Below are 25,357 nucleotides of genomic sequence, written 5' to 3' on the forward strand. Positions count from 1 at the left end.
CTGCAGGCGAACGGAGCGGCGCCCAGGACTAATGGTGAGTGCTGGGACATTGCTGGGCGCCGCTCTGTGTGGCCTGATAGTGAAAGTCTGGACTCATATACAGTAGTCAGTCTTTAACACATACAGGAGGCGGGTGCCGGCAGCAGAATCGCATTGCCGGCACCCTGCCCCTGACAGGGAGCTGCGATCAGCGGCAGTTAACTGCCGCTGATCTGCCAGTACCCGCCTCCTGTATAAAGAGGTAGTTATCATTGCCCCCCCCCCCCCTCAACCCACCCATCCCATTAAAATCATTGGTGGCACAGTGTGCCGGCCCCTCTCAACCCCCCAGTATTAAAATCATTGGTGGCAGTGGCCACAGGGACCTCTTCCCCCCCCCCCCCCTCATTGGTGGTGCAGTGGCAGCTTCTGATCGGAGCCCCAGCTGTGTAAGCCTGGGGCTCCGATCGGTTACCATGGCAGCCAGGACGCTACAGAAGCCCTGGTTGCCATGGTAACATCCCTGATGCTGTGTGCACAGAGCAGCAGGGACAGTGTGGAGTCCTATTCACCCTAATAGAGATCTATCAGGCTGAATAGGAAAAGGGATGAAAGATCCCAGGTTCTAGCCCCTAAGGGGGAAAATAGTCATTAAATAAAAAGTGTAAAAAAACAAACAAAAAACACTAAAATATGAAGTATAAATCACCCCCTTTTCCCAATTTCACATATAAAATATTTAAATAATAAACATATTACATCGCCACGTCAGAAAAGTCCAAACTATTAAAATATATTAAAAAAAATCTAGGTGGTGAATGCCGGAACAGAAAAAATAAAATAAAAACTGCGCGATTCGCCATTTTTAAAAATGAGGAATGCACGTGGCTTTTTTTGTTTATTTTTTTCGCGTGGTATCGAATGGTATCGAGTATCGCAATACTTTTTCATGGTATCGAAACCGAATCAAAAAATTGGTATCGCAACAACTCTAATCCTATCATGTGTGATACTGTCTGCTGAGCTGTGTATCTAATCCTATCCTGTGTGATACAGTCTGCTGAGCTGTGTATCTAATCCTATCCTGTGTGATACTGTCTGCTGAGCTGTGTATCTAATCCTCTCCTGTGTGATACTGACTGCTGAGCTGTGTATCTAATCCTATCCTGTGTGATACTGTCTGCTGAGCTGTGTATCTAATCCTATCCTGTGTGATACTGCCTGCTGAGCTGTGTATCTAATCCTATCCTGTGTTATACTGTCTGCAGAGCTGTGTATCTAATCCTATCCTGTGTGATACTGTCTGCTGAGCTGTGTATCTAATCCTATCCTGTGTGATACTGCCTGCTGAGCTGTGTATCCAAATATATTGTGTGATACTGCCTCAGATTATCGCACAGCCCCCCCTGATGGTGTCACATTCTGGCACTTGTAGTCCTCCGCAGCATCTCCTCCTCTCTGGACGGAGCTTTTACATTTTAGAAATGTTACTAAAAATACCTGAACGTCTTACTTATGTCTTTCAAGGAAGTGGGTGGAGTCTCGAGTGTTATTTTTTCCTCTATATGTTCATCCATGGTGTGGGTGGAGCTAGTGCTGGGGGCGTGGCCTGTTGGGTCTCTTTGCTATTTACATCATCCTCTCCTTCTGGGCGGCAGGCTGGCACCTAACAACTGAGCCGAGCAGCCTGGCATGAAGTGACGTCACCAGCCCAGCTGCCAGCAGTCAGGCTGGTGGACGCCCAGCTTCAGAAGTTCCCTTATTTTTTACTTCCTCTATATTCTCTGCTTGTTGTCAGTGAATGGGAACACTCATTTATAGCTAGAGGCTAAAACGCCATCCTGACCTATTCCTTCTCACAGCTGAGGGCTTGTTACAGTCGCATCCAGTCTGGACAATCCTGTGGGAGCTGAACAGTTTGGACTCCAGGTTCATACATGTTACCTGCACTGATACACTGTAACAAACTGTCAGGGCGGGAGAGATGCGGGCGGCTGCTGTACTCAGATTACAGAGGTGGTCTAGATTGGACACAGTGTAACAAACCCTCAGCTGTGAGAAGTTTTCAGAATCTGAACGGATGATTCCATTCATTGGCAGCAAGCACATATAAAACTGATGAGGAGTGGGAATACAAGTGGGGTCTTCTCCGTGATGTGACGGGCTGTACTGGTCGGGGGGCTGCCCTCGTCAGGCTGTCTGTGCACAGGCCTCCTTTGTTGCTGTAGAGTAACAGACAATACACTGATCCAGCTCTGCTGCTCCGCTGATCCGACTCATTTACACACATGCTGACGCTTCATTTTGTTTCCGAAACAACTCCCCTCATCATCCGTCTGCAGTGTCCGGATAAACAGTCCTGAAGAGCCCACTGCCTGGCGGGTATACTGCCCCAGGGCATTGTGGGTGGACTGTGCATGTCTCTCTGAGGCTGTATCACACATGACAGGCTTAGATACATCATCTCAACACACTATTACAAACAGCAGGATTAGATACACACCTCAGCAGACAGGTTCGCACACGATAGACTTCGATACATATGTTCAGCAGGTCGCATCACCATAACAGACTTTGATACATGCTTCGGGGCAACTGTCAGCAGTTTTGCACCTATGACACTGACCTGTTACATGTGCACTTGGCAGCTGAAGGCGTCTGTGTTGGTCCCATGTTCATATGTGCCCGCATTGCTGAGATAGATGATGTTTTATTATATGCAAATGAGCCTCTAGGAGCAACGGGGGCGTTACCATTACACCTAGAGGCTCTGCTCTCTCTGAAACTGCTGCACCCTCTGCACTTTGATTGACAGATCCAAGCAGTGTTAGGCCTCATGCACACGACAGTATTTTTTCACAGTCCGCAAAACGGGGTTCCGTGATCCGTTTCCGTGTATCTTCCTTGATTTTTGGAGGATCACCAGACATGAAGGAAAGTGAAAAAAAAGTCAAGTTTGCCTTGCAAATGATAGGAAAAAAAACGGACACGGATCACGGACACAGATGAAAATCTTGTGTGCATCCGTGTTTTTTCACGGACCCATTGACTTTAATGGGTCCGCGAACCGTTGTCCGTGAAAAAAATAGGACAGGTCCTATTTTTTTGACGGACAGGAAACACAGATCACGGACGCGGATGAACAACAGTGCATTTTCCGAGTTGTCAATGGGTCCGCAGAAAATCACGGAAAACGTAACAACAGACACTGATGCACACAACGGTCGTGTGCATGAGGCCTAAAAGTGATTACTTTTACACTGCTTGGCCCTGCCAATAAAGTGCAGAGGGCGCAGCAGTTTCAGAGAGAGCAGAGCCTCTAGGTGTAATGGTAACGCCCCCGTTGCTCCTAGAGGCTCATTTGCATACAATAAAACATCCTTTTTCTCAGCAATGCGGGCACATAAGAACATGGGACCAACACAGATGCCTTCAGCTGCCAAGTGCACATGTAACAGGTCAGTGTCATAGGTGCAAAACTGCTGACAGATGCCCTTTAAGAGACCGTATCACAGATGATAGGCTTAGAAGATACATTGGCTCAGCAGATAGCAGCACACGAGAGGATTAGATACATCAGCTCAGCAGACAGTATCACACAGGATAGGATTAGATACACAGCTCAGCAGATAGCAGCACACGAGAGGATTAGATACATCAGCTCAGCAGACAGTATCACACAGGATAGGATTAGATACACAGCTCAGCAGACAGTATCACACAGGATAGGATTAAATACACAGCTCAGCAGACGGTATCACACAGGATAGGATTAGGTACACAGCTCAGCAGTCAGTATCACACAGGATAGGATTAGATACACAGCTCAGCAGACAGTATCACACAGGATAGGATTAGATACACAGCTCAGCAGACAGTATCACACAGGATAGGATTAGATACACAGCTCAGCAGACAGTATCACACAGGATAGGATTAGATACACAGCTCAGCAGACAGTATCACACAGGATAGGATTAGATACACAGCTCAGCAGACAGTATCACACAGGATAGGATTAGATACTCAGCTCAGCAGACGGTATCACACAGGATAGGATTAAATACACAGCTCAGCATACAGTATCACACAGGATAGGATTAGATACACAGCTCAGCAGACAGTATCACACAGGATAGGATTAGATACACAGCTCAGCAGACTGTATCACACAGGATAGGATTAGATACACAGCTCAGCAGACAGTATCACACAGGATAGGATTAGATACACAGCTCAGCAGACAGTATCACACAGGATAGGATTAGATACACAGCTCAGCAGACAGTATCACACAGGATAGGATTAGATACACAGCTCAGCAGACAGTATCGCACAGGATAGGATTAGATACACAGCTCAGCAGACAGTATCGCACAGGATAGGATTAGATACACAGCTCAGCAGACAGTATCACACAGGATAGGATTAGATACACAGCTCAGCAGACAGTATCGCACAGGATAGGTTTAGATACACAGCTCAGCAGACAGTATCACACAGGATAGTATTAGATACACAGCTCAGCAGGCTGTATCACACAGGATAGGATTAGATACACAGCTCAGCAGACAGTATCGCACAGGATAGGTTTAGATACACAGCTCAGCAGACAGTATCACACATCATAGGTTTAGATACAGTAGATTCATGGACATTATCTCAGATGATACACCTGGCTTTTTTCTGGGGGGGGGGTCACTCTCAGTATCAGGATTCATCAATAGCTGATGCCCTCTGCCCCATGATACTGGTTATACTGGTTTCCTAGAGATACCAGTGTTCTTCACACTGACTCTCCTGTATAGAGGAGACTGGGCTGAGGAGCTTACTATCTAATACTATACATCTCTGTATATATCCCTCATCATCTCTACTATAGTTATAGATGTTTCTGGGAAAGCTTGGTGACGATCAGCATGGTCATCACTACAGCGGTCACCCAGCTTTTCCTGGACCCTGAACTGATTTACTAATCTGGATAGGTAAAGGTCCCTGTGGTGGCCATATTGCTTGTCTCCTAGCTTGCCCGGGGACAGACAGAACATTCTTATAAAGCAGCTAGTTATCAGAAGCGCCAGCTAGTGGACAGGTAAGAGAAACGCAATGTGGAAAGTAAAGGAACAGCAGAGACAGATGTTCTGTGGCGGTCCATGGCAGTATACACAAGGGTGAGATGTTCTGCAGAGCTCCTGCTCTGTCTGTACAGTAGTAAGATGCTCAGCAGCACCCTTGCTCAGTACACCCAGTGACAGTGGATGTAGCAGTGCTGTGCGCGGTTATGACACAGGAGTTAGTATATGCTCTGCCTTGTACACCCAGTGACAGTGGATGTAGCAGTGCTGTGCGCGGTTATCACACAGGAGTTAGTATATGCTCTGCCTTGTACACCCAGTGACAGTGGATGTAGCAGTGCTGTGCGCGGTTATCACACAGGAGTTAGTATATGCTCTGCCTTGTACACCCAGTGACAGTGGATGTAGCAGTGTTGTGCGCGGTTATCACACAGGAGTTAGTATATGCTCTGCCTTGTACACCCAGTGACAGTGGATGTAGCAGTGCTGTGCGCGGTTATGACACAGGAGTTAGTATATGCTCTGCCTTGTACACCCAGTGACAGTGGATGTAGCAGTGCTGTGCGCGGTTATCACACAGGAGTTAGTATATGCTCTGCCTTGTACACCCAGTGACAGTGGATGTAGCAGTGCTGTGCGCGGTTATGACACAGGAGTTAGTATATGCTCTGCCTTGTACACCCAGTGACAGTGGATGTAGCAGTGCTGTGCGCGGTTATCACACAGGAGTTAGTATATGCTCTGCCTTGTACACCCAGTGACAGTGGATGTAGCAGTGCTGTGCGCGGTTATCACACAGGAGTTAGTGTAGCGCTCGCACGGTGACTTCATGCTGCGCTATTCCAGGCGTTCCAGCTTCCACTCATTCTTAAATTACCTCCCTTGACCTCACAGCCAGCGGTGGTCCCCGCCCTTAAACAAAACAGCTGTGAAAGACGAGGGGCTCTGACGCCTTACACTTTCTATTTTTAGGCAAAAACAATAATTTCATACAAAAAAAATCTTTTTTTTCTAAAAATTCTCCAGATTTATTTCCATCATGCCTCCAGAAATAAAGGTGAAGCTAAGCTATTAGGGAAAGCTGGAACGGTGAGCGCGTCAAATCTCTGAGCAGTGTCCGAGGAGCGCAGAACATCTCACCCTTGTGTATACTGGCATGGACCGCCACAGAACATCTCACCCCTGTATATACTGAGCAAGAGTGCTGCAGAACATCTCAACACTGTATATTCTGACTAGGAGCTCTGCAGTACATCTCATATTTGTATATACTGAGCAAAAGTGCTCTGCAGAACATCTCACTACTGTACAGACAGTTCAGGAGCACTGCAGAACATCTCACCACTCTATACACTGTTCAGAAGCCCCACAGATCATCGCACCCCTGTATAGACTGACGAGGAGCTCTGCAGAACATCTCAGCACTGTGTAGACTGAACATCTTTCCATCTGAACAGTGTCCGAGGGGCGCGTCAGGTCTCTGAGCAGTGTCCGAGGGGCGCGTCAGGTCTCTGAGCAGTGTCCGAGGGGCGCGTCAGGTCTCTGAGCAGTGTCCGAGGGGCGCGTCAGGTCTCTGAGCAGTGTCCGAGGGGCGCGTCAGGTCTCTGAGCAGTGTCCGAGGGGCGCGTCAGGTCTCTGAGCAGTGTCCGAGGGGCGCGTCAGGTCTCTGAGCAGTGTCCGAGGGGCGCGTCAGGTCTCTGAGCAGTGTCCGAGGGGCGCGTCAGGTCTCTGAGCAGTGTCCGAGGAGCGCGTCAGGTCTCTGAGCAGTGTCCCGAGGGGCGCGTCAGGTCTCTGAGCAGTGTTCGAGGAGCGCGGTCAGGTCTCTGAGCAGTGTCCAAGGAGCGCGTCAGGTCTCTGAGCAGTGTCCAAGGATGCGCGTCAGGTCTCTGAGCAGTGTTCGAGGAGCGCGTCAGGTCTCTGAGCAGTGTCCAAGGAGCGCGTCAGGTCTCTGAGCAGTGTCCGAGGGGCGCGTCAGGTCTCTGAGCAGTGTCCGAGGAGCGCGTCAGGTCTCTGAGCAGTGTCCGAGGAGCGCGTCAGGTCTCTGAGCAGTGTCCGAGGAGCGCGTCAGGTCTCTGAGCAGTGTCCGAGGGGCGAGTCAGGTCCTCTGAGCAGTGTCCGAGGGGCGCGTCAGGTCTCTGAGCAGTGTCCGAGGAGCGCGTCAGGTCTCTGAGCAGTGTCCGAGGAGCGCGTCAGGTCTCTGAGCAGTGTCAGAGGAGCGCGTCAGGTCTCTGAGCAGTGACCGAGGAGCGCGTCAGGTCTCTGAGCAGTGACCGAGGGGCGCGTCAGGTCTCTGAGCAGTGTCCGAGGGGTCTGAGCTCAATATCAATTCCTGCTGATCTTGGACCACCGCAACTGCCGGCATGGTGAGAGTAGAGTGCAGACCCCTTTGACATGGCTTGGAGGTTTCTGTTCCTAGAAATCTGACAGTCGTCCGTTATACCGTGAGCGTCTCTTTACACCAGGCATTAAACAGATGGCGGCTCCTGTGCGGCGCTATATAAATCCTCGGGCTCCGGCGGATCTTCTGCGCAGTAATCAATAAGAGCCCGAGAGGTAACGAGTTATGTGCAATTAATGTAATTGCCTGATGAATTAGTAATCATGGAGCGAAGCCTTCAGCTACCAGCATCACCAAAGCATGGATTGTAAGCTCCACGGACAAGTCCCTATATTGTATGGACGTTGTATACTGATCCCTATAACCATCTTAAAGGGGTTGTTCACTTCCCCAAGTGGCTGGACCTGTGGAGGGAAGGTTACCTGGGTCCAGCTCCTCGGCCCCCCACCACCGCAGCTCTCTGATCTCCCCACATTAGCATTCTAGGGGGGGATGGGGGGGCGCATGTCACCGCTCCACTCAGTGCTGGAGCCCCGCGGCTGGGAGCAGGTAAGTAGGATTCCCTCCACATGGACGGGTCTGTCCGAAAGAACTCTGGTGGTGAACAAATCCTTTAGGACTTCATATTTCCTGATCCAATGCTGCTTAGATACACATCTCAGCAGAGTGCATCACGCAATATAGGATTAGATACAGTATATCACAGAGTGTATCACGCAATATAGGATTAGATACAGTATATCAGCAGAGTATCACGCAATATAGGATTAGATACAGTATATCAGCAGGCGGTATCGCGCAGCATAGGATTAGATACAGTATATCACAGAGTGTATCATGCAATATAGGATTAGATACAGTATATCACAGAGTGTATCACGCAATATAGGATTAGATACAGTATATCACAGAGTGTATCACGCAATATAGGATTAGATACAGTATATCAGTAGAGTGTATCATGCAATATAGGATTAGATACAGTATATCACAGAGTGTATCACGCAATATAGGATTAGATACAGTATATCAGCAGGCGGTATCGCACAGCATAGGATTAGATACAGTGTATCAGCAGGCGGTATCGCACAGCATAGGATTAGATACAGTATATCAGCAGGCGGTATCGCGCAGCATAGGATTAGATACAGCGTATCAGCAGGCGGTATCGCACAGCATAGGATTAGATACAGCGTATCAGCAGGCGGTATCGCACAGCATAGGATTAGATACAGTATATCAGCAGGCGGTATCACACAGCATAGGAGTAGATACAGTGTCAGCAGGCGGTATCGCGCAGCATAGGATTAGATACAGTGTATCAGCAGGCGGTATCGCACAGCATAGGATTAGATACAGTGTATCAGCAGGCGGTATCGCACAGCATAGGATTAGATACAGTGTATCAGCAGGCGGTATCGCGCAGCATAGGATTAGATACAGTGTATCAGCAGGCGGTATCGCGCAGCATAGGATTAGATACAGTATATCACAGAGTGTATCACGCAATATAGGATTAGATACAGTATATCAGCAGAGTGTATCACGCAATATAGGATTAGATACAGTGTATCAGCAGGCGGTATCGCGCAGCATAGGATTAGATACAGTGTATCAGCAGGCGGTATCGCACAGCATAGGATTAGATACAGCGTATCAGCAGGCGGTATCGCACAGCATAGGATTAGATACCGTGTATCAGCAGGCGGTATCGCACAGCATAGGATTAGATACAGTATATCAGCAGGCTGTCTGTTTCATAACCCTTTTCAGGAGTCAGGCAGATTCCGGCGGCGCACTCCTCCTCACGGAGCAGCAGTAAGGTGTCTGTGTCTTGCATGTTTTCTTATTTACAGGCTCAGATATTAATAAGAAGAGGAATGTTTTAAGATGTGGGAGGACGATGAGCGCGGGCCAGGAATGTGCTGATAACAGAGAACATAGCGGGCAGGTAGAGGATATAGCCCCCGCCATTACACCACTGCCTCGTATCCATGATGGGGGGTTTAGTACTGTGCGAGCCTCTAAGACTATAGGTTTAGATACACCAAATCAGGACAAAGCATTGCACAGTATGCTTAGATACAGTGCTTAGACAATATCACACATAACAGGCTTAGATACAGGGGTTCAGCAGAATATATCACACATGATAGGATCAGATACAATGGATAAGCAGACCGTATCATACATGACAGGCTTAGATACAGTGGCTCAGCAGACGGTATCACACAGTGGGCTTGGATACACCTTTTCATTGTGCTCAGTTAGTTATAAAAGCTTCTGTTGGGAGTATCACATGACTGCAGGACGAGACTACACAAGGTGGCTTTGTAGTCTGTAACCATGGAAACACATAGGTCTGCATAGGAGCTGTATAATCAAAACTCTAGGAGAGTTAATCAATTCTTTGCAAATTTGGACACCCCCTTTAATTAGTGGGCGCAGATACAGGTCGGCCTCAGTCTGTTGCTAAGAGGCAGCGCGTTCCATATTACGTACATGCGGAGGTTCCCTTTGCGTGCAGAATGTTTTCTCAGACAATAGTCATCTGCCATAAGGACTGATGACATAGATTACACAGAGGATGAAATATTTATAAGCCAGAACAAAGCCCTGGATTCCTCGAAAAACACTGTCACGTGCGCTACCTTGCGCTACCCCTCTCCAGTGCCAGCGTTATAGCACCACAACCACAGTACCAGCTCCTGCCCCATCTGTAAGAACGCCGGGACATGATGGAGGGGCGAACTGATAACTGGTCACTCACTAAACATTATACTGAATGTCCTCTGATTTTTAAAATGTAGTGTCAGAGAAGAGATCAGGCTGGACAGAGATTTCTATCAAATATCTCACATCTAAATGAGTACCCACTGACACCGGGTTTACCCCAAATATTAGCGTCATTATCCTGTACCCCGAGTGTCAGTGTCATTATCCTGTACCCCAAGTGTCAGCATCATTATCCTGTACCCCGAGTGTCAGTGTCATTATCCTGTACCCCGAGTGTCAGCGTCATTATCCTGCACCCCAAGTGTCAGCGTCATTATCCTGTACCCCAAGTGTCAGCGTCATTATCCTGTACCCCGAGTGTCAGCGTCATTATCCTGTACCCCGAGTGTCAGCGTCATTATCCTGCACCCCGAGTGTCAGCGTCATTATCCTGCACCCCGAGTGTCAGCGTCATTATCCTGCACCCCGAGTGTCAGCGTCATTATCCTGTACCCCGAGTGTCAGCGTCATTATCCTGTACCCCGAGTGTCAGCGTCATTATCCTGTACCCCGAGTGTCAGCGTCATTATCCTGTACCCCGAGTGTCAGCGTCATTATCCTGTACCCCGAGTGTCAGCGTCATTATCCTGTACCCCGAGTGTCAGCGTCATTATCCTGTACCCCGAGTGTCAGCGTCATTATCCTGTACCCCGAGTGTCAGCGTCATTATCCTGTACCCCGAGTGTCAGCGTCATTATCCTGTACCCCGAGTGTCAGCGTCATTATCCTGTACCCCGAGTGTCAGCGTCATTATCCTGTACCCCGAGTGTCAGCGTCATTATCCTGTACCCCGAGTGTCAGCGTCATTATCCTGTACCCCGAGTGTCAGCGTCATTATCCTGTACCCCGAGTGTCAGCGTCATTATCCTGTACCCCGAGTGTCAGCGTCATTATCCTGTACCCCGAGTGTCAGCGTCATTATCCTGTACCCCGAGTGTCAGCGTCATTATCCTGTACCCCGAGTGTCAGCGTCATTATCCTGTACCCCGAGTGTCAGCGTCATTATCCTGTACCCCGAGTGTCAGCGTCATTATCCTGTACCCCGAGTGTCAGCGTCATTATCCTGTACCCCGAGTGTCAGCGTCATTATCCTGTACCCCGAGTGTCAGCGTCATTATCCTGTACCCCGAGTGTCAGCGTCATTATCCTGTACCCCGAGTGTCAGCGTCATTATCCTGTACCCCGAGTGTCAGCGTCATTATCCTGTACCCCGAGTGTCAGCGTCATTATCCTGTACCCCGAGTGTCAGCGTCATTATCCTGTACCCCGAGTGTCAGCGTCATTATCCTGTACCCCGAGTGTCAGCGTCATTATCCTGTACCCCGAGTGTCAGCGTCATTATCCTGTACCCAGAGTGTCAGCGTCATTATCCTGTACCCCAAGTGTCAGCGTCATTATCCTGTACCCCGAGTGTCAGCGTCATTATCCTGTACCCCGAGTGTCAGCGTCATTATCCTGCACCCCAAGTGTCAGCGTCATTATCCTGTACCCCAAGTGTCAGTGTCATTATCCTGTACCCCCAGTGTCAGTGTCATTATCCTGTACCCCCAGTGTCAGCGTCATTATCCTGTACCCGAGTGTCAGCGTCATTATCCTGTACCCCGAGTGTCAGCGTCATTATCCTGTACCCCGAGTGTCAGCGTCATTATCCTGTACCCCAAGTGTCAGTGTCATTATCCTGTACCCCCAGTGTCAGCGTCATTATCCTGCACCCCGAGTGTCAGCGTCATTATCCTGTACCCCGAGTGTCAGCGTCATTATCCTGTACCCCGAGTGTCAGCGTCATTATCCTGTACCCCGAGTGTCAGCGTCATTATCCTGTACCCCGAGTGTCAGCGTCATTATCCTGTACCCCGTGTGTCAGTGTCATTATCCTGTACCCCGAGTGTCAGTGTCATTATCCTGTACCCCGAGTGTCAGTGTCATTGTCCTGTACCCCGAGTGTCAGTGTCATTGTCCTGTACCCCGAGTGTCAGCATCATTATCCTGTACCTCGAGTGTCAGTGTCATTATCCTGTACCCAGAGTGTCAGCGTCATTATCCTGTACCCCGTGTGTCAGTGTCATTATCCTGTACCCCAAGTGTCAGTGTCATTGTCCTGTACCCCGAGTGTCAGCATCATTATCCTGTACCCCGAGTGTCAGTGTCATTATCCTGTACCCCGAGTGTCAGTGTCATTGTGCTGTACCCCGAGTGTCAGCGTCATTATCCTGTACCCCGAGTGTCAGTGTCATTATCCTGTACCCCGTGTGTCGGTGTCATTATCCTGTACCCCAAGTGTTAGCGTCATTACCCTGTACCCCGAGTGTCATTATCATTATCCTGTACCCCTAGTGTCAGCGTCATTATCCGGTACCCCGAGTGTCAGTGTCATTATCCTGTACCCCGTGTGTCGGTGTCATTATCCTGTACCCCGAGTGTCAGCGTGTCATTATCCTGTACCCCTAGTGTCGGTGTCATTATCCTGTACCCCAAGTGTCAATGTCATTATCCTGTACCCCGTGTGTCGGTGTCATTATCCTGTACCCCGTGTGTCGGTGTCATTATCCTGTACCCCGTGTGTCGGCGTCCTTATCCTGTACCCCAAGTGTCGGTGTCATTATCCTGTACCCCAAGTGTCAATGTCATTATCCTGTACCCCGTGTGTCGGTGTCATTATCCTGTACCCCGTGTGTCGGTGTCATTATCCTAACATGATATTGTACTTTCAGTTCCATGTATGGGTAAGACACATTGTAGAATATATTGCAACTTTAATTTCAACTGTTTCCCCTTCCTGTACACATCATGAGCAGTCATTACCTACATGCTTTAAAAATTAACAGGAAATTGTGATGCTCTGAGTCTTGAATCCTCGTCTGTCTTAGGCTACTTTCACACTAGCGTTCGGGCGGATCCGTTCTGAACGGATCCGCTCATAATAATGCAGACGGAGGCTCCGTTCAGAACGGATCCGTCTGCATTATATTAGCAAAAAAAAGCTAAGTGTGAAAATAGCCTGGGACGGATCCGTCCAGACTTTCAATGTAAAGTCAATGGGGGACGGATCCGCTTGAAGATTGAGCCACATTGTGGCATCTTCAAACGGATCCGTCCCCATTGACTTACATTGAAAGTCTGGACGGATCCGCACGGATCCGCACGCCTCCGAACGGCCAGGCGGACACCCGAACGCTGCAAGCAGCGTTCAGCTGTCCGCCGGTCCGTGCGGAGGCGAGCGGAGCGGAGGCTGAACGCCGCCAGACTGATGCAGTCTGAGCGGATCCGCCTCCATTCAGACTGCATCAGGGCTGGACGGCTGCGTTCGGGTCCGCTCGTGAGCTCCTTCAAACGGAGCTCACGAACGGAAACCCGAACGCTAGTGTGAAAGTAGCCTTACTCATTGTCAGATCTGTGGGAATTAGTAGCTTTTCGTCCCCATCCCCTCTCTGTGATAGTTACCAGTCTATCTCGTATCTGCCTGCATCTTTCCCTCAATCTATATCACTGTGTCTCTCCCTCCATCGGTCTCATATCTATACACAACGCATTCGGAAAGTCTTCAGACCCATTCACTTTTTGCACATTTTGTTGTTTCATAGTTCCCATAATAAGAAAGTGAGAACAGAAAATTCAAAGTCTTTGCCAACTCATTGAAAAGGAAAAACTTAAATCTTGCAACCCCTTCAGGACATAAGTCTTCACATCCTTTCCTCAGGACGTCGGTGAAGCCCCTTTGGCAGTGATTCCAGCCTCCGGTCTTCTTGGAGATGATGCCACAAGGTTTTCACACCTGGATTTGGGGATTTTCTGGCGTTCTCCTCTGCAGATCCTCTCACGCTCTGTCAGGTTGGATGGCGCCGTCGGTGGACAGCCATCTTCAGGTTCTATTAGGTTTATTGCTTTGGCTGGGCCACTCAGGGACAATTACAGAGTTGTCCTGGCCGTGGTCTTAGGGTCATTGTCTTGTTGGAAGGTGAACCTTCGGCCCAGTCTGAGGTCCAGAGCTCTGGATCAGGTTCTCATTAAGAATATCTCTATAATTTGCTCCATTCAGCTTTCCCTCCACCCTGACCAGTCTCCCTGTCCCCCCCAGCATGACGCTGCCGCCACCCTGCTTCACTGTAGGGTGGTATTGGGCAGGTGATGAGCAGCGCCCGGTTCCCCCAGACATTTTAATTATTTTTTTTTACAAACTCCAGGCGGCTTTCCTGTGTCTTTTACTGCGGAGAGGCTTCTTTCTGGCCGCTCTGCCATAAAGCCCAGATTGGTGGAGGCTGCAGTGATGGTCCACCTTCCGGAAGTTTCTCCCATCTACACACAGGATCTTTGGAGCTCCTCCAGAATGACCATTGGGTTCTTGGTCACCTCTCTTGACAAGGTCCTTCTCCCTAATTACTCCCCAAACAGTTTAGAGGGGTGACCAGCTCTAGGAAGAGTCCTGGTTGTTCTTAATTTTCCATGTAAGAATTATGGAGGTCCCTGTGGTCCTAGGAACCTTCAGTGCCGCAGACATTTTTTGCCCCCTTCTCCAGATCTGAGCCTCCACACAATCCTGTCTCTGAGCTCCACAGGCAGTTCTCTCCTCCTCATGGCTCGGTTTCTGCTCTGATCTGCATTGTCAGATCTTATATAGGACAGGGCTGTGTTTTTCCAAATCATGTCCAATCCGCTGAATTTACCACAGGTGACTCCAAACAAGGTGTAGAAACATCTCAGAGATGATCCAGAGAAATGGGAGCGAAATGTCAACTGTTATAACACTTTTAATCAATTTGCAAACATTACTAAAATTCAGTTTTTCACTTTCTCATTATGGTGTACTGGGTGCAGATTGATGCAAGATTTTTTTTTTTTTTTTTTTTTTTTTTTAACACAAGGAGCAACATAACAAAAATATGGAAAAACGTGAAAGGGTCGGAAGACTCTGAACGTACTGTATCCATCTCTCTCCCCCTCTCCCTCCATCTATCCGTCAGTCTCATCTCTATCCCGCTCACACATCTATCTATGTATCACATATATCAGCTTTGATTGTTTCTGCGATGTCTTTGTACAGACTGGTATCGGTCAGTGGGGGGATGTTATATGGATGTATTATTAGGCGAGTGCTGTCCCCTGTGCCCGGAGTCTCTTCCAGTCATTGACTTTTATTTGGAACATTATCCAAGTAATATCCAGGCCGCCCTTATAACAATATATCATAGGACACACTGCACCGCTCTGTGTGCTGTTATGCAAATCTAGCAGAGCTGAATTTGTCCGTTCACCATTCTATATGCTTTCACACAGGACTGCACTGTACAGTGGACAAAATAAGCTCTGCTACATCTGTAAATGTATTATACGGCTATGAATCCTGTGCACTGTAATACAGCACTGTGCTTGTTCCTGAAGGGGGTGCATATATAAAGACCCAGTGTCTACGTATCCCCCCCCCCCCCCCTATTAGTCATTAACCAGCAGCTGTAAGCAGTCTAGGCAGAGCGGTATATACGGTAGCATGTTCATATAGGTAGAAGATGAATGAGAAGGGGGTATGGCCTGGGGAGGAGGCTGAGGACTGACAGCTTTGCCTTGCACAGAGGGTGGACCCTGAGCTACTGCAACCCACTGGGCTTGTGCTAAGCGATTGAGAGAAACAGGAGCAGCCTGCATCACTGCAGAGCCCACTGCAGACAGGGAGGGCACCAGGCACACTGCAAGGAGGAGGACGGAGCTGACAGCTGGTAAGTTTATCTTGGCATTTGCTGGGCATACAGGGTGAAGGTACACAGGGGATGTGACGGGCACCGACTCCTCGTTGCATCCGTCTTGCATCAGGGATGAGGTCTTCTTTGTGCAATGACATTCCCAGTTTTCTATATGACCACCCATCTTGGATTTATCGTCTCCCCCCTCCCCCTGAGAGGCTTTCCTTATATGACATCCCTTATAAATACAATGTTCCTCTTTGGAAATCTCCCATTTTTGCAATCGGATTACTACGGGATAAGAGAAGGATCCTGGCTGACATCCTGGACAAGCCGCTAATTCCTTCTCCTCCCCGGCAGCTCCATCCTCATCCAAATGGAGGTGAATGACATCCGCTATTTTATAGCATTTATTTTGGGAAATCTCATTTAAATGCAGGTAGGGTGACCCCTATGGGGGGGTATATGGGATTGTATGCGGAGAGCGAGCAGAAGGTGGGGGGCTGGGGAGCAGTGACAGAGCAATGTGCATCTAATCTGCCTTTCAGATAACCTTTGCAGAATGTGGCCTCCCAAAATGCACTGACAAAGCCTGCACCTAGGGGGGCGAGGAGCCGTCCACCAACTACCCTCATGGTGCACATCCCGGAGGGTGGGGGGGTCCGGGTTACATTGCAGGGAATGGGAAGGAGGTGTGTGCCCCGTATTGTAAGGTGCATGCACGTAGCCGCAGATCCTTCCAATATGGACGTTCCCTTCATGTTTGCTGGTTTGTTGATGGCTCATATTCAATAGATGAGGAGAATTTCAGTGACTCTCATTATTTATGTGGACTGGAGTAAAAGACCCTCCCCCAGTACGGAAAATACACTGGGATTCTAGGCGAACCAGCATACCAAGGGGTCCAGGATATCGGATGTCAGAACCAAAGACCAGGGTGTTGAATGCGGCCGGTGGTGAAATATCGGTAACGGTGCGGCAGGATTTCATGATGTTTTTGTGAATTGTGGCTACTGACGTATCGGTGGATCTGTACTGGTCTGCAGAGCTTACAGTCTAAATTCCCCACAGACACAGACTGAGGCTGGTCAGATCTTGCTGGGATCTGCCAAAAATTAAAGCGGTCTCATGATCTGTCCAAAATCTGTATTCAGCTGTTTGGATTTTGCCTTTCTGGAGATAAGCAGTGCCACAAAGTTAGTAGGCCGCTCATCCCCCATGGAGATAACAGTGCAAGTGTGGCCAAGCTGAGCAGGCATTCCTTGGAGGAGAGGAGGCTGAGAGTTGATGGTTGAGTCGGCCCAGGCTATCCCATCCCTGTGGACAGAGGATAGCCGCTGGACCATAGCAGGTGAGGAAACGTTTTGCCCGGTCCTCTCCTCCATCAGTCTTCTTCAGGGTCTCCTATGAGGACATATTCCTGGAGCCTTGATCCCTTGCAGGCCCATTGTGCTGGTCTTATCCTGTTACTTATATGGCACTGACATATCCCGCAGCGCTGCACTGTAATCACATCAGTCCCCGATCCCGGCGGTCCTCACAATCTAAACTCCCACTGACCTACCATAGTATAGGAAAAATCCAGGATCCCAGTGCAAGAGGGGTGTCCATGCCACAAGGAGACTGGGTCTTCACAGGAGGTGGGCACGCTAACACTAAGGGGTCCGGGGCCGGTAAGACTAATAGGGGTGGAGGGGCCACATACAGTCCTATGTCGTGTACCACGGTTATGCCCAGAGGGATCGTTTTGGCTTGTCTGCTATAGCTGCTGGTGATGGCGGTCGAGCTACAGATCCCGGAAAATATTATTTACTGAAAATTCTCCACCAAATAGTGACAAACAAGGCCATTCACAGATTGTCGCGAAATCCTGGAGCGAGGGAAGGTGCAAAATAATACAATCTGGAGAAGGTGGGAATAGCGGTGCGATACGCAAACTGCCAAGACGTGGGACGATGAAGGCAATCTGACGTTTACAGCTATTTTACCCGTTTCAAAGGAATCTTCGCTTTGTATTTTATAGATAAAGTTGATTGAAATGGGCACAAAAAAAAAACATGTGGCCAATCAGAATTCAGCATTCATTCTACCAGTGCAAGTTAGAAAATGAAAGCTGGACAGTGATTGGCTGCTGGGGCCAACAAGGCCCGGGGCTGAATGCATGAGGACTAATCCAGCGCCGATTTCAATAAACTTTATTTATAATTAAAAAACAAAAAACAAAAAAGAATTCTTATATTTTGGTAATGAAAGCTGGAATGTAAGCGGCTCCTATGATGGAGTGCACTAGGCGATACATCTCTGCACTTTGATAGAAGACAAAAAGGGAGAAGTTGAGGTGAGAAGACGGCGTGAAGCGAGCAGGAAACGTAGTTTCTAAATACAAGGTGGCGACAGCGTCTCTGATGAAATCAAGTAATGGTGGTTAAGATGGCGCTGTCTGTGCTGTAACCCATAGCAACCAACCAGGTATTTGTGTACAGTAAGGGTTGGCACGATTGCTTCGCCCGCCAACCGTCGGGGTGTCAATGATGTCACACCTGCGGTTTCACGTGTGTCGCCATTAACCCCGCATGCGATGAATGTGCATCGCTCGTATGTTCGCCATCTGATTATGTTAGCGCTGACCGCCTTCTATATGTGTTCCTTTCCGCCATGATGTTTGCAGACGCCAATCTTTACCCCCGAAACCCGTGTGAACATATTTCTGTTTCAAATCCGGGAAGAATTAATCATTGGCGTCTAATAGATTGATCTACGGGAAAATGACAAGCTGCGATCCGATTGGCTGATGAGTTTTACCAAATAAGCCCTTAAGCGCGGAGAAAGGAGGTCGATTAGTCACTTTCTTTCCTGTCGTACGCCTTATTGTCCGAGCCGTAATGTGGAGGGCGACACAAGACGTATTTCCAGTAAAAGAAGAACATGTTTGTTGCTGTCGCTGCCCCCCCCCTCCCCCATTACAGCTGTGTAATCCATTGTTTCCTCGTCGCTCTATTGTCTGGGTAAATAAGGGGGGGAGGGGGGGCTGATGTATATACGCTGGCAGAGGTTGTCATAGGAGACCGTGAAACGCACCGCGCAATACTTGGATTTGGCGGATTGTAATACCGTAAATCTGTATTCGCGGCCACGTGCTGGGGCACAAAGAGCGTAAAATCCCAATTCACTGAGTAACTGCGGCTGATCAGGCATGTACAGTCGTCGATCCCGTCCCCTCTGGTAAACGCCGCGCCATTCTACATCCCTTTCTGTGTGGAATTCATATAATTTCCACACATTTACTCCGCTCCGGTGGACGCTACGATCACAATCCCGGGGCATGGATGGTCATAAGCTGTCCTAGCACTACAACTCTCAGCATTACACAAGGTCGCCCAGGATTATTCACCATCTTCAGCTGCCAGCTCTGATATTTATTACTTGTATTCTGATGGAAAGGTAGAATAACATCCCCATAAATTGTAATGGTAGTTCCCAGATTTAAAGGGCCGGTAGCCCTACCATGGTCAGATTAGAACAGTACGGCAGCGTTGCAAGAGGCCGGGTCACATGTATGGATGTGGAGGGTCTCAGCACTGGACATAAAGCAGTGGTCACAGGGGCAGGGACTTATCTGATAACACAGCGCAGTATTAGAGATGCTGCTGACCTAGTCACTATAGATGGCGGCACACGTAAATGATTTCCTCTGGTCGTATACCGTTCACTGGCCATTAGTTTTCCCTTCTGCTGCCCCCAGCGTCGCCCCCTCCGCAGTGTATTCCAGTAACTCGCCACATATCATGGGTGGAAGGCACCGGGCGACTGAGCCATTATTGATTTTTCTTGCAACTTTTTGGATTCTCTGGGTTTTGTTGTCGGAGTAGAAATCCGTAGTGAAGCTGTGAGCCCCCGCCCGGAGGGTCCTGTGCCCCCTGCACTGCCCCTTAGTAAGCTTTAGTGGCAGTGATGTGGATGAGGGGTGATGACTGAACTGCAGGACAGGGAGAGTTGTCATGGGGGTGAGAGCTGAAGGGCTGCAGGCTCCACGGCCCTCTATTGTGGGGGCACCACGGCCCTCTATTGTGGGGGGCGCCACGGCCCTCTATTGTGGGGGCGCCACGGCCCTCTATTGTGGGGGGCGCCACGGCCCTCTATTGTGGGGGCGCCACGGCCCTCTATTGTGGGGGGCGCCACGGCCCTCTATTGTGGGGGCGCCACGGCCCTCTATTGTGGGGGCGCCACGGCCCTCTATTGTGGGGGCACCACGGCCCTCTATTGTGGGGGCGCCACGGCCCTCTATTGTGGGGGCGCCACGGCCCTCTATTGTGGGGGGGCGCCACGGCCCTCTTTGTGGGGGGCGCCACGGCCCTCTATTGTGGGGGGCGCCACGGCCCTCTATTGTGGGGGGCGCCACGGCCCTCTATTGTGGGGGCACCACGGCCCTCTATTGTGGGGGCACCACGGCCCTCTATTGTGGGGGCACCACGGCCCTCTATTGTGGGGGCACCACGGCCCTCTATTGTGGGGGCGCCACGGCCCTCTATTGTGGGGGCGCCACGGCCCTCTATTGTGGGGGCGCCACGGCCCTCTATTGTGGGGGGCCACTGCCCTCTATTGTGGGGGCACCACGGACGTCTATTGTGGGGGCAACACGGCCGTCTATCATGGGGGCCTCTACGGACGTCTATCATGGGGGCCTCTACGGACGTCTATCATGGGGGCCTCTACGGACGTATATTATGGGGACACTATGGCGCTGAGGGCGCAGTGGAAGTGCTGAGAGGTAATGAGACATAAGCAGACATGTTCAGTGTCATGGGGGGACAGCTGCCTATTCTACATTTCAGAATAGTGTGGGGTACGATGTAGCAGAGCTACATGTGTCGTTTCTTTTGTGCACTGCGCTGATATAATGAAGTCTGTTTACCCCTGTCCACTGATAACACAAAGTGATACCAACAGGGGCTGACCAGTGAGAAACTCGGCTCTGCTGCATCTGTCTGTGAAGGTGTAAGAAAAGGCAAAAACGACACCGTCCTAAATGGTAAAAGACTTGAGTTATTGTCCTCAGGACTGGTTCTCCTTACAGATGGTTCCTCCAGCTTCTTATTACTGAGCATGTCCTGCAGCAGGTGGGGTCCCTGTACCGTACGGGGGGGGGCGAGGTTACCATAGCAATGCTTGGAACATGTTTATGGGCGACAACAACCCAACAAATGTGTTTCCTCTATAGTCATGTGACTATTATTCCTGAACTGGGAGCAGGCGGCTATATTTCCGGCAACATTCCAGAAAGATCGGAACGTTCCCATTGTGACACGGTGAATGTACGTTCCGTTCTGTCTGATCCCCCCCCCCCCCCGGTCCAGGTTTCCTCAGCCGCCATCTTTACTGCGAAACAACCGCAAAAGCACAAAAGAAACGGGAACTGAAAGTGTTTATTCATGTAAATGACCCAACCGATCAAACCTTATAATCCAGAGTACCCGAGTAATAAGAATACCGCCACATACTGTATGCTAAGAACAGAATTTATAACCATATTATAGTAGTTATATTCTTGTACATAGGAGCAGTATTATAGTAGTTATATTGTTGTACATAGGAGGCAGTATTATAGTAGTTATATTCTTGTACATAGGAGCAGTATTATAGTAGTTATATTCTTGTACATAGGAGCAGTATTATAGTAGTTATATTCTTATACATAGGAGCAGTATTATAGTAGTTATATTCATGTACATAGGAGCAGTATTATAGCAGTTATATTTCTGAACATAGGAGCAGTATTATAGTAGTTATATTCTTGTACATAGGAGTAGTATTATAGTAGTTATATTCTTGTACATAGGAGTAGTATTATAGTAGTTATATTCTTGTACATAGGAGCAGTATTATAGTAGTTATATTTTTGGACATAGGAGCAGTATTATAGTAGTTATATTCTTGTACATAGGAGCAGTATTATAGTAGTTATATTCTTGTACATAGGAGCAGTATTATAGTAGTTATATTTCTGTACATAGGAGCAGTATTATAGTAGTTATATTCTTGTACATAGGAGCAGTATTATAGTAGTTATATTCTTGTACATAGGAGCAGTATTATAGTGGTTATATTTTTGGACATAGGAGCAGTATTATAGTAGTTATATTTTTGGACAGAGGAGCAGTATTATAGTAGTTATATTTTTGGACATAGGAGCAGTATTATAGTAGTTATATTTGTGGACATAGGAGGCAGTATTATAACAGTGATAGTCTTGTTTTTAGGGACCATTATTATAGCAGTTATCTTTGTGAATCCGGTTTGTGGGTCTTTTCCATCAGCAGAACCATGAACAATGTTGATTTGAACCATTTTACTTTTCTCCTTGAAGTTTCTAACCTTCTCCCCTCCTCCTTTATTTTGTACACAGGTACGCAGGAAACTAGACAGTGTATTACGTGAGGACTCTGCAGTATCAGAGGTAATGATTGATCTACATAAACTCGGCTCCCTCATCTCCTAAAGTCAACCACGTTCCAGCTCCAGGACTCCTCCTCCACCTTCATTAGGAGGCCTCATTAAAGCAGTCTGGATGTAGGTCTGACCTAGGCCAGCCCTGTACAGTGATCATCAGTCTCCTGGAATGCAACTGACCTGTTAGTGGGAGCGAGAGAGAAGTCAGGAGAAAGGAATTTGTGCGCCGTCCTACAACCTCGCTCCAGCCTCCTGCAACAATAACAAGGAACAAGGTGGAACACCTGTTCTCAAGGTACACAATGCCCTTGATGTGGAGTTACTGTAACCCTCAGCCTGTCTGCACGGATTATACTGTGTTCCTGTGAAATTGCGGCATACTCCGCGGCCGCTTCGCTCTACCTCTGAGGGAATCTCGCTGAGGTCTGCATTAGACTGTACAAATTTCAAGGCTTCCGCATCTGGAGATTGCATTTGGGCCCCACTTCTTGGATATTATACACTGGTTTATGTAAAATCTCCTTCTGGATTGTGTCATCCTGCAGGAGATGATGGACATTGGCACTGGAGTCCAGCTTTCACTCCTCCAGAATTAAGTCTCTGCCAAATCAATCTTTTTAATCGTAAGCGTTTGCATCTTCCTCAAGCCACATGCAGGGGGCTCTAGGAGAAAACAAAGTTGCGGACAGTAATGTGAAAAAAATTCTTATGTCGTGTCTGAAAGGGCAGCAGGTCATTATCAAAATGGAGGCCATGAAGATCATCCAGGCTGAGAAGTTCTCGGAATGCCAGAACTCTCAGCCGAGGTACGGTCCTCCGTCAAGGAGGGAGCCTCCTCTAGTTGCCAAACGTGCCTGGCCCTCGGACTCGGAAATTATAGTCAACCAGGCCTGCGGGGAGATGCCCACTCTGGAGAACTCTCCGAGCACCTTGGGTCTTCCAAGAACGCCTCCACCGCCGAGACGGGAGAAAATCTACCCTGGTCAACGGAAAGCGAGCAGCGAAATCTGTTACCATCGTAAGACTCCTTCCGATGAAGTTATCGTAAACCAATACGTGCTGCACCCCTCAACCCCCTGTGAACCCTTAGAATGTCCGACCTGTGGCCACATGTACAATTTTACAAACAAGAGGCCTCGGATCTTATCTTGCCTCCATTCGGTTTGCGAGGAGTGCCTGCAGATTCTCTACGAGTCGTGTCCCAAGTACAAATTCATTTCATGCCCGACCTGCAAGAGGGAAACTGTGCTGTTTACGGACTATGGCTTGGCAGCCCTCGCCGTGAACACCAGCATTCTTAACCGGCTGCCAACCGAGGCCCTGTCGGCCAACCCCGTGCAATGGAACACCGAAGCAGACCGCAGTTGCTACCAGACCTTTCGCCAGTACTGCGGTGCAGCTTGCAACTGTCAAATCCGCAATCCACTGTCTTCCTGTACCATCATGTAGCCTTGGGGCCGGGAGTGCCCCGGAGGACGCTTATTACTTGTGCAGTATTATCTCGAATGTTGGCAGAAGCGGGATTGGGGGAGGGCAGCTTATCTCCGATTCGGCCACTTCTATATCCTGACTGTGTTCAATATCAGTGAAACAGACTTTTGTGAATCGAGCGACCATCGTTTACATCTTCCTTCCATCCGTCTTGGTGACTTCTTGCATCCCTCTGTCGCTTTGTCTGCCCCTAGACTTGACCGTCCTCCTCCTCCTTTGTGTCTCTCTTTTCTTACCGACCTTTTTCTAAGTGGTGATGTAAATATGCATGAACGGACGGGTACAGGAACAGACTGGGGGGCACGGCGGTGGGCCCTTTGCTCCGTTACACAACCAGCTGTGCCACGTAAGGAAGGCACCAAGCACAACTCAACCTCTGACCATAAATGGTGGATGGCAAAGCCACGGGTTGTTGGCGGAAGCTGCTGGTCACTCTGGATCTAACCTACCCCAATAGTCGGGGGGAGCGGGCATCATCTGACGCCCATTGTCTAAATTGTTTTGCCAAAGCTATTATTAATATTTGAGTTGCTGAACAGAAATGATATATTTTAAATTATTGTATGTATTTGAAAAATGTTAAAAAAATAATAATGTGACTCCGTTAACCACTTTGCAGGTCCCTCTTGCATCAGTTTAACCCCTCCTCTGCCGGCGAGGTCTGCAGTGCGTTGCGGTGCGATGTACTGAGGATGTTGTGGGCAGAGGGGCAGGTTATTTAACTACGCGTTGTCCTGATGAGAGAATCATGGTGGGAGACGTCTGTGTATTGATCCGCTATTCAATAGCTTGCTGACCAGGGACGTTGTTGCTGTAGCTAAGCTTCCTCTTCAGCTGAAATAACCATCAACTACATAAATGGCTACAACACACTCGGCTCTGCTGTCCTGTTTCAGTTACTTACAGTTTCATTATTTTATATGATTTTTGTCTAATAGGAGAAGGTTCACCCTTAAAGCTCTGGCATCAGACATGTCCATAGACGGCAGGTTTACGTATCCCCAACTGCCTTAGGTTGCGGCTGGGTGCAGGTTTTTTCCCCCTTCAATCTGAATATAGAAAGTACTGTACGTACTTTCTATATTCAGATTGAAGGGGGGGGAAACCGGCACCCAGCCACACTGTCTGAATATACTCCTATGGGCACCATATAGACCGAACACAATCATATACAGTATGCAAATAGTCACGCCTGATAACTACCACCACACATGCAGAATAGACAGCGGTCTACACAAAGATGGCCATACCGTCTCTCTCCCAGCCCCTCCATACACCTGCAGGCTCGGCTCAGTCAAGTATGCATGTGTCCCGGACAGGGAGGAAGCCGCTGCTTCTGTCCCTGACAACAAGAAAGATTTGGCAGCTGAAATCCAACATGTCCGATCCTAATCTCCCCCAACATCTGCTGTTGAGGATGAGACAGGACGCCACTATACACACGAGGTGGTCGCCTATTCCTGCCGAAATCAGTGAGTTCAAGCCAATAATGTGTATCGCTGGCTTCATACTGTGCAGTCCGCAATCTAGAATCTAGACACTATGGGGGTAATTTATTAATAACCCCATGCGCTGGCAGT

The 25,357-nt window shown here is 48.8% G+C and overlaps 2 protein-coding genes across 5 annotated transcripts in view; one reads left to right on the plus strand and one right to left on the minus strand.

Annotated features, from left to right (window-relative positions):
* CYSRT1 (cysteine rich tail 1) overlaps positions 1 to 25,357 on the minus strand; it is a 115,440-nt gene that overhangs the window by 28,435 nt on the left and 61,648 nt on the right. The window lies entirely within an intron of this gene.
* RNF208 (ring finger protein 208) lies at positions 7 to 24,654 on the plus strand. 4 transcript variants are annotated; one of them, XM_044268865.1, is made up of 2 exons: positions 7 to 34; positions 22,243 to 24,654. In XM_044268865.1, the coding sequence occupies exon 2, from the start codon at positions 22,938 to 22,940 to the stop codon at positions 23,733 to 23,735; it is 798 nt and encodes a 265-aa protein (XP_044124800.1). In that variant the 5' UTR covers positions 7 to 34; positions 22,243 to 22,937; the 3' UTR covers positions 23,736 to 24,654. The 4 variants fall into 4 exon arrangements, with proteins under 4 accessions (XP_044124800.1, XP_044124797.1, XP_044124798.1 ...); XM_044268862.1 differs by lacking the exon at positions 7 to 34 and adding an exon at positions 15,724 to 15,875; XM_044268863.1 differs by lacking the exon at positions 7 to 34 and adding an exon at positions 16,011 to 16,221.

The sequence above is a fragment of the Bufo gargarizans genome, chromosome 9 (assembly GCF_014858855.1).
Source record: "Bufo gargarizans isolate SCDJY-AF-19 chromosome 9, ASM1485885v1, whole genome shotgun sequence".
NCBI lineage: Eukaryota > Metazoa > Chordata > Amphibia > Anura > Bufonidae > Bufo > Bufo gargarizans.

Excerpts from the sequence above, each read along its gene's own strand:
- RNF208 (XM_044268865.1), top strand. The coding sequence starts at position 22,938 with ATGCAGGGGGCTCTAGGAGAAAACAAAGTTGCGGACAGTAATGTGAAA.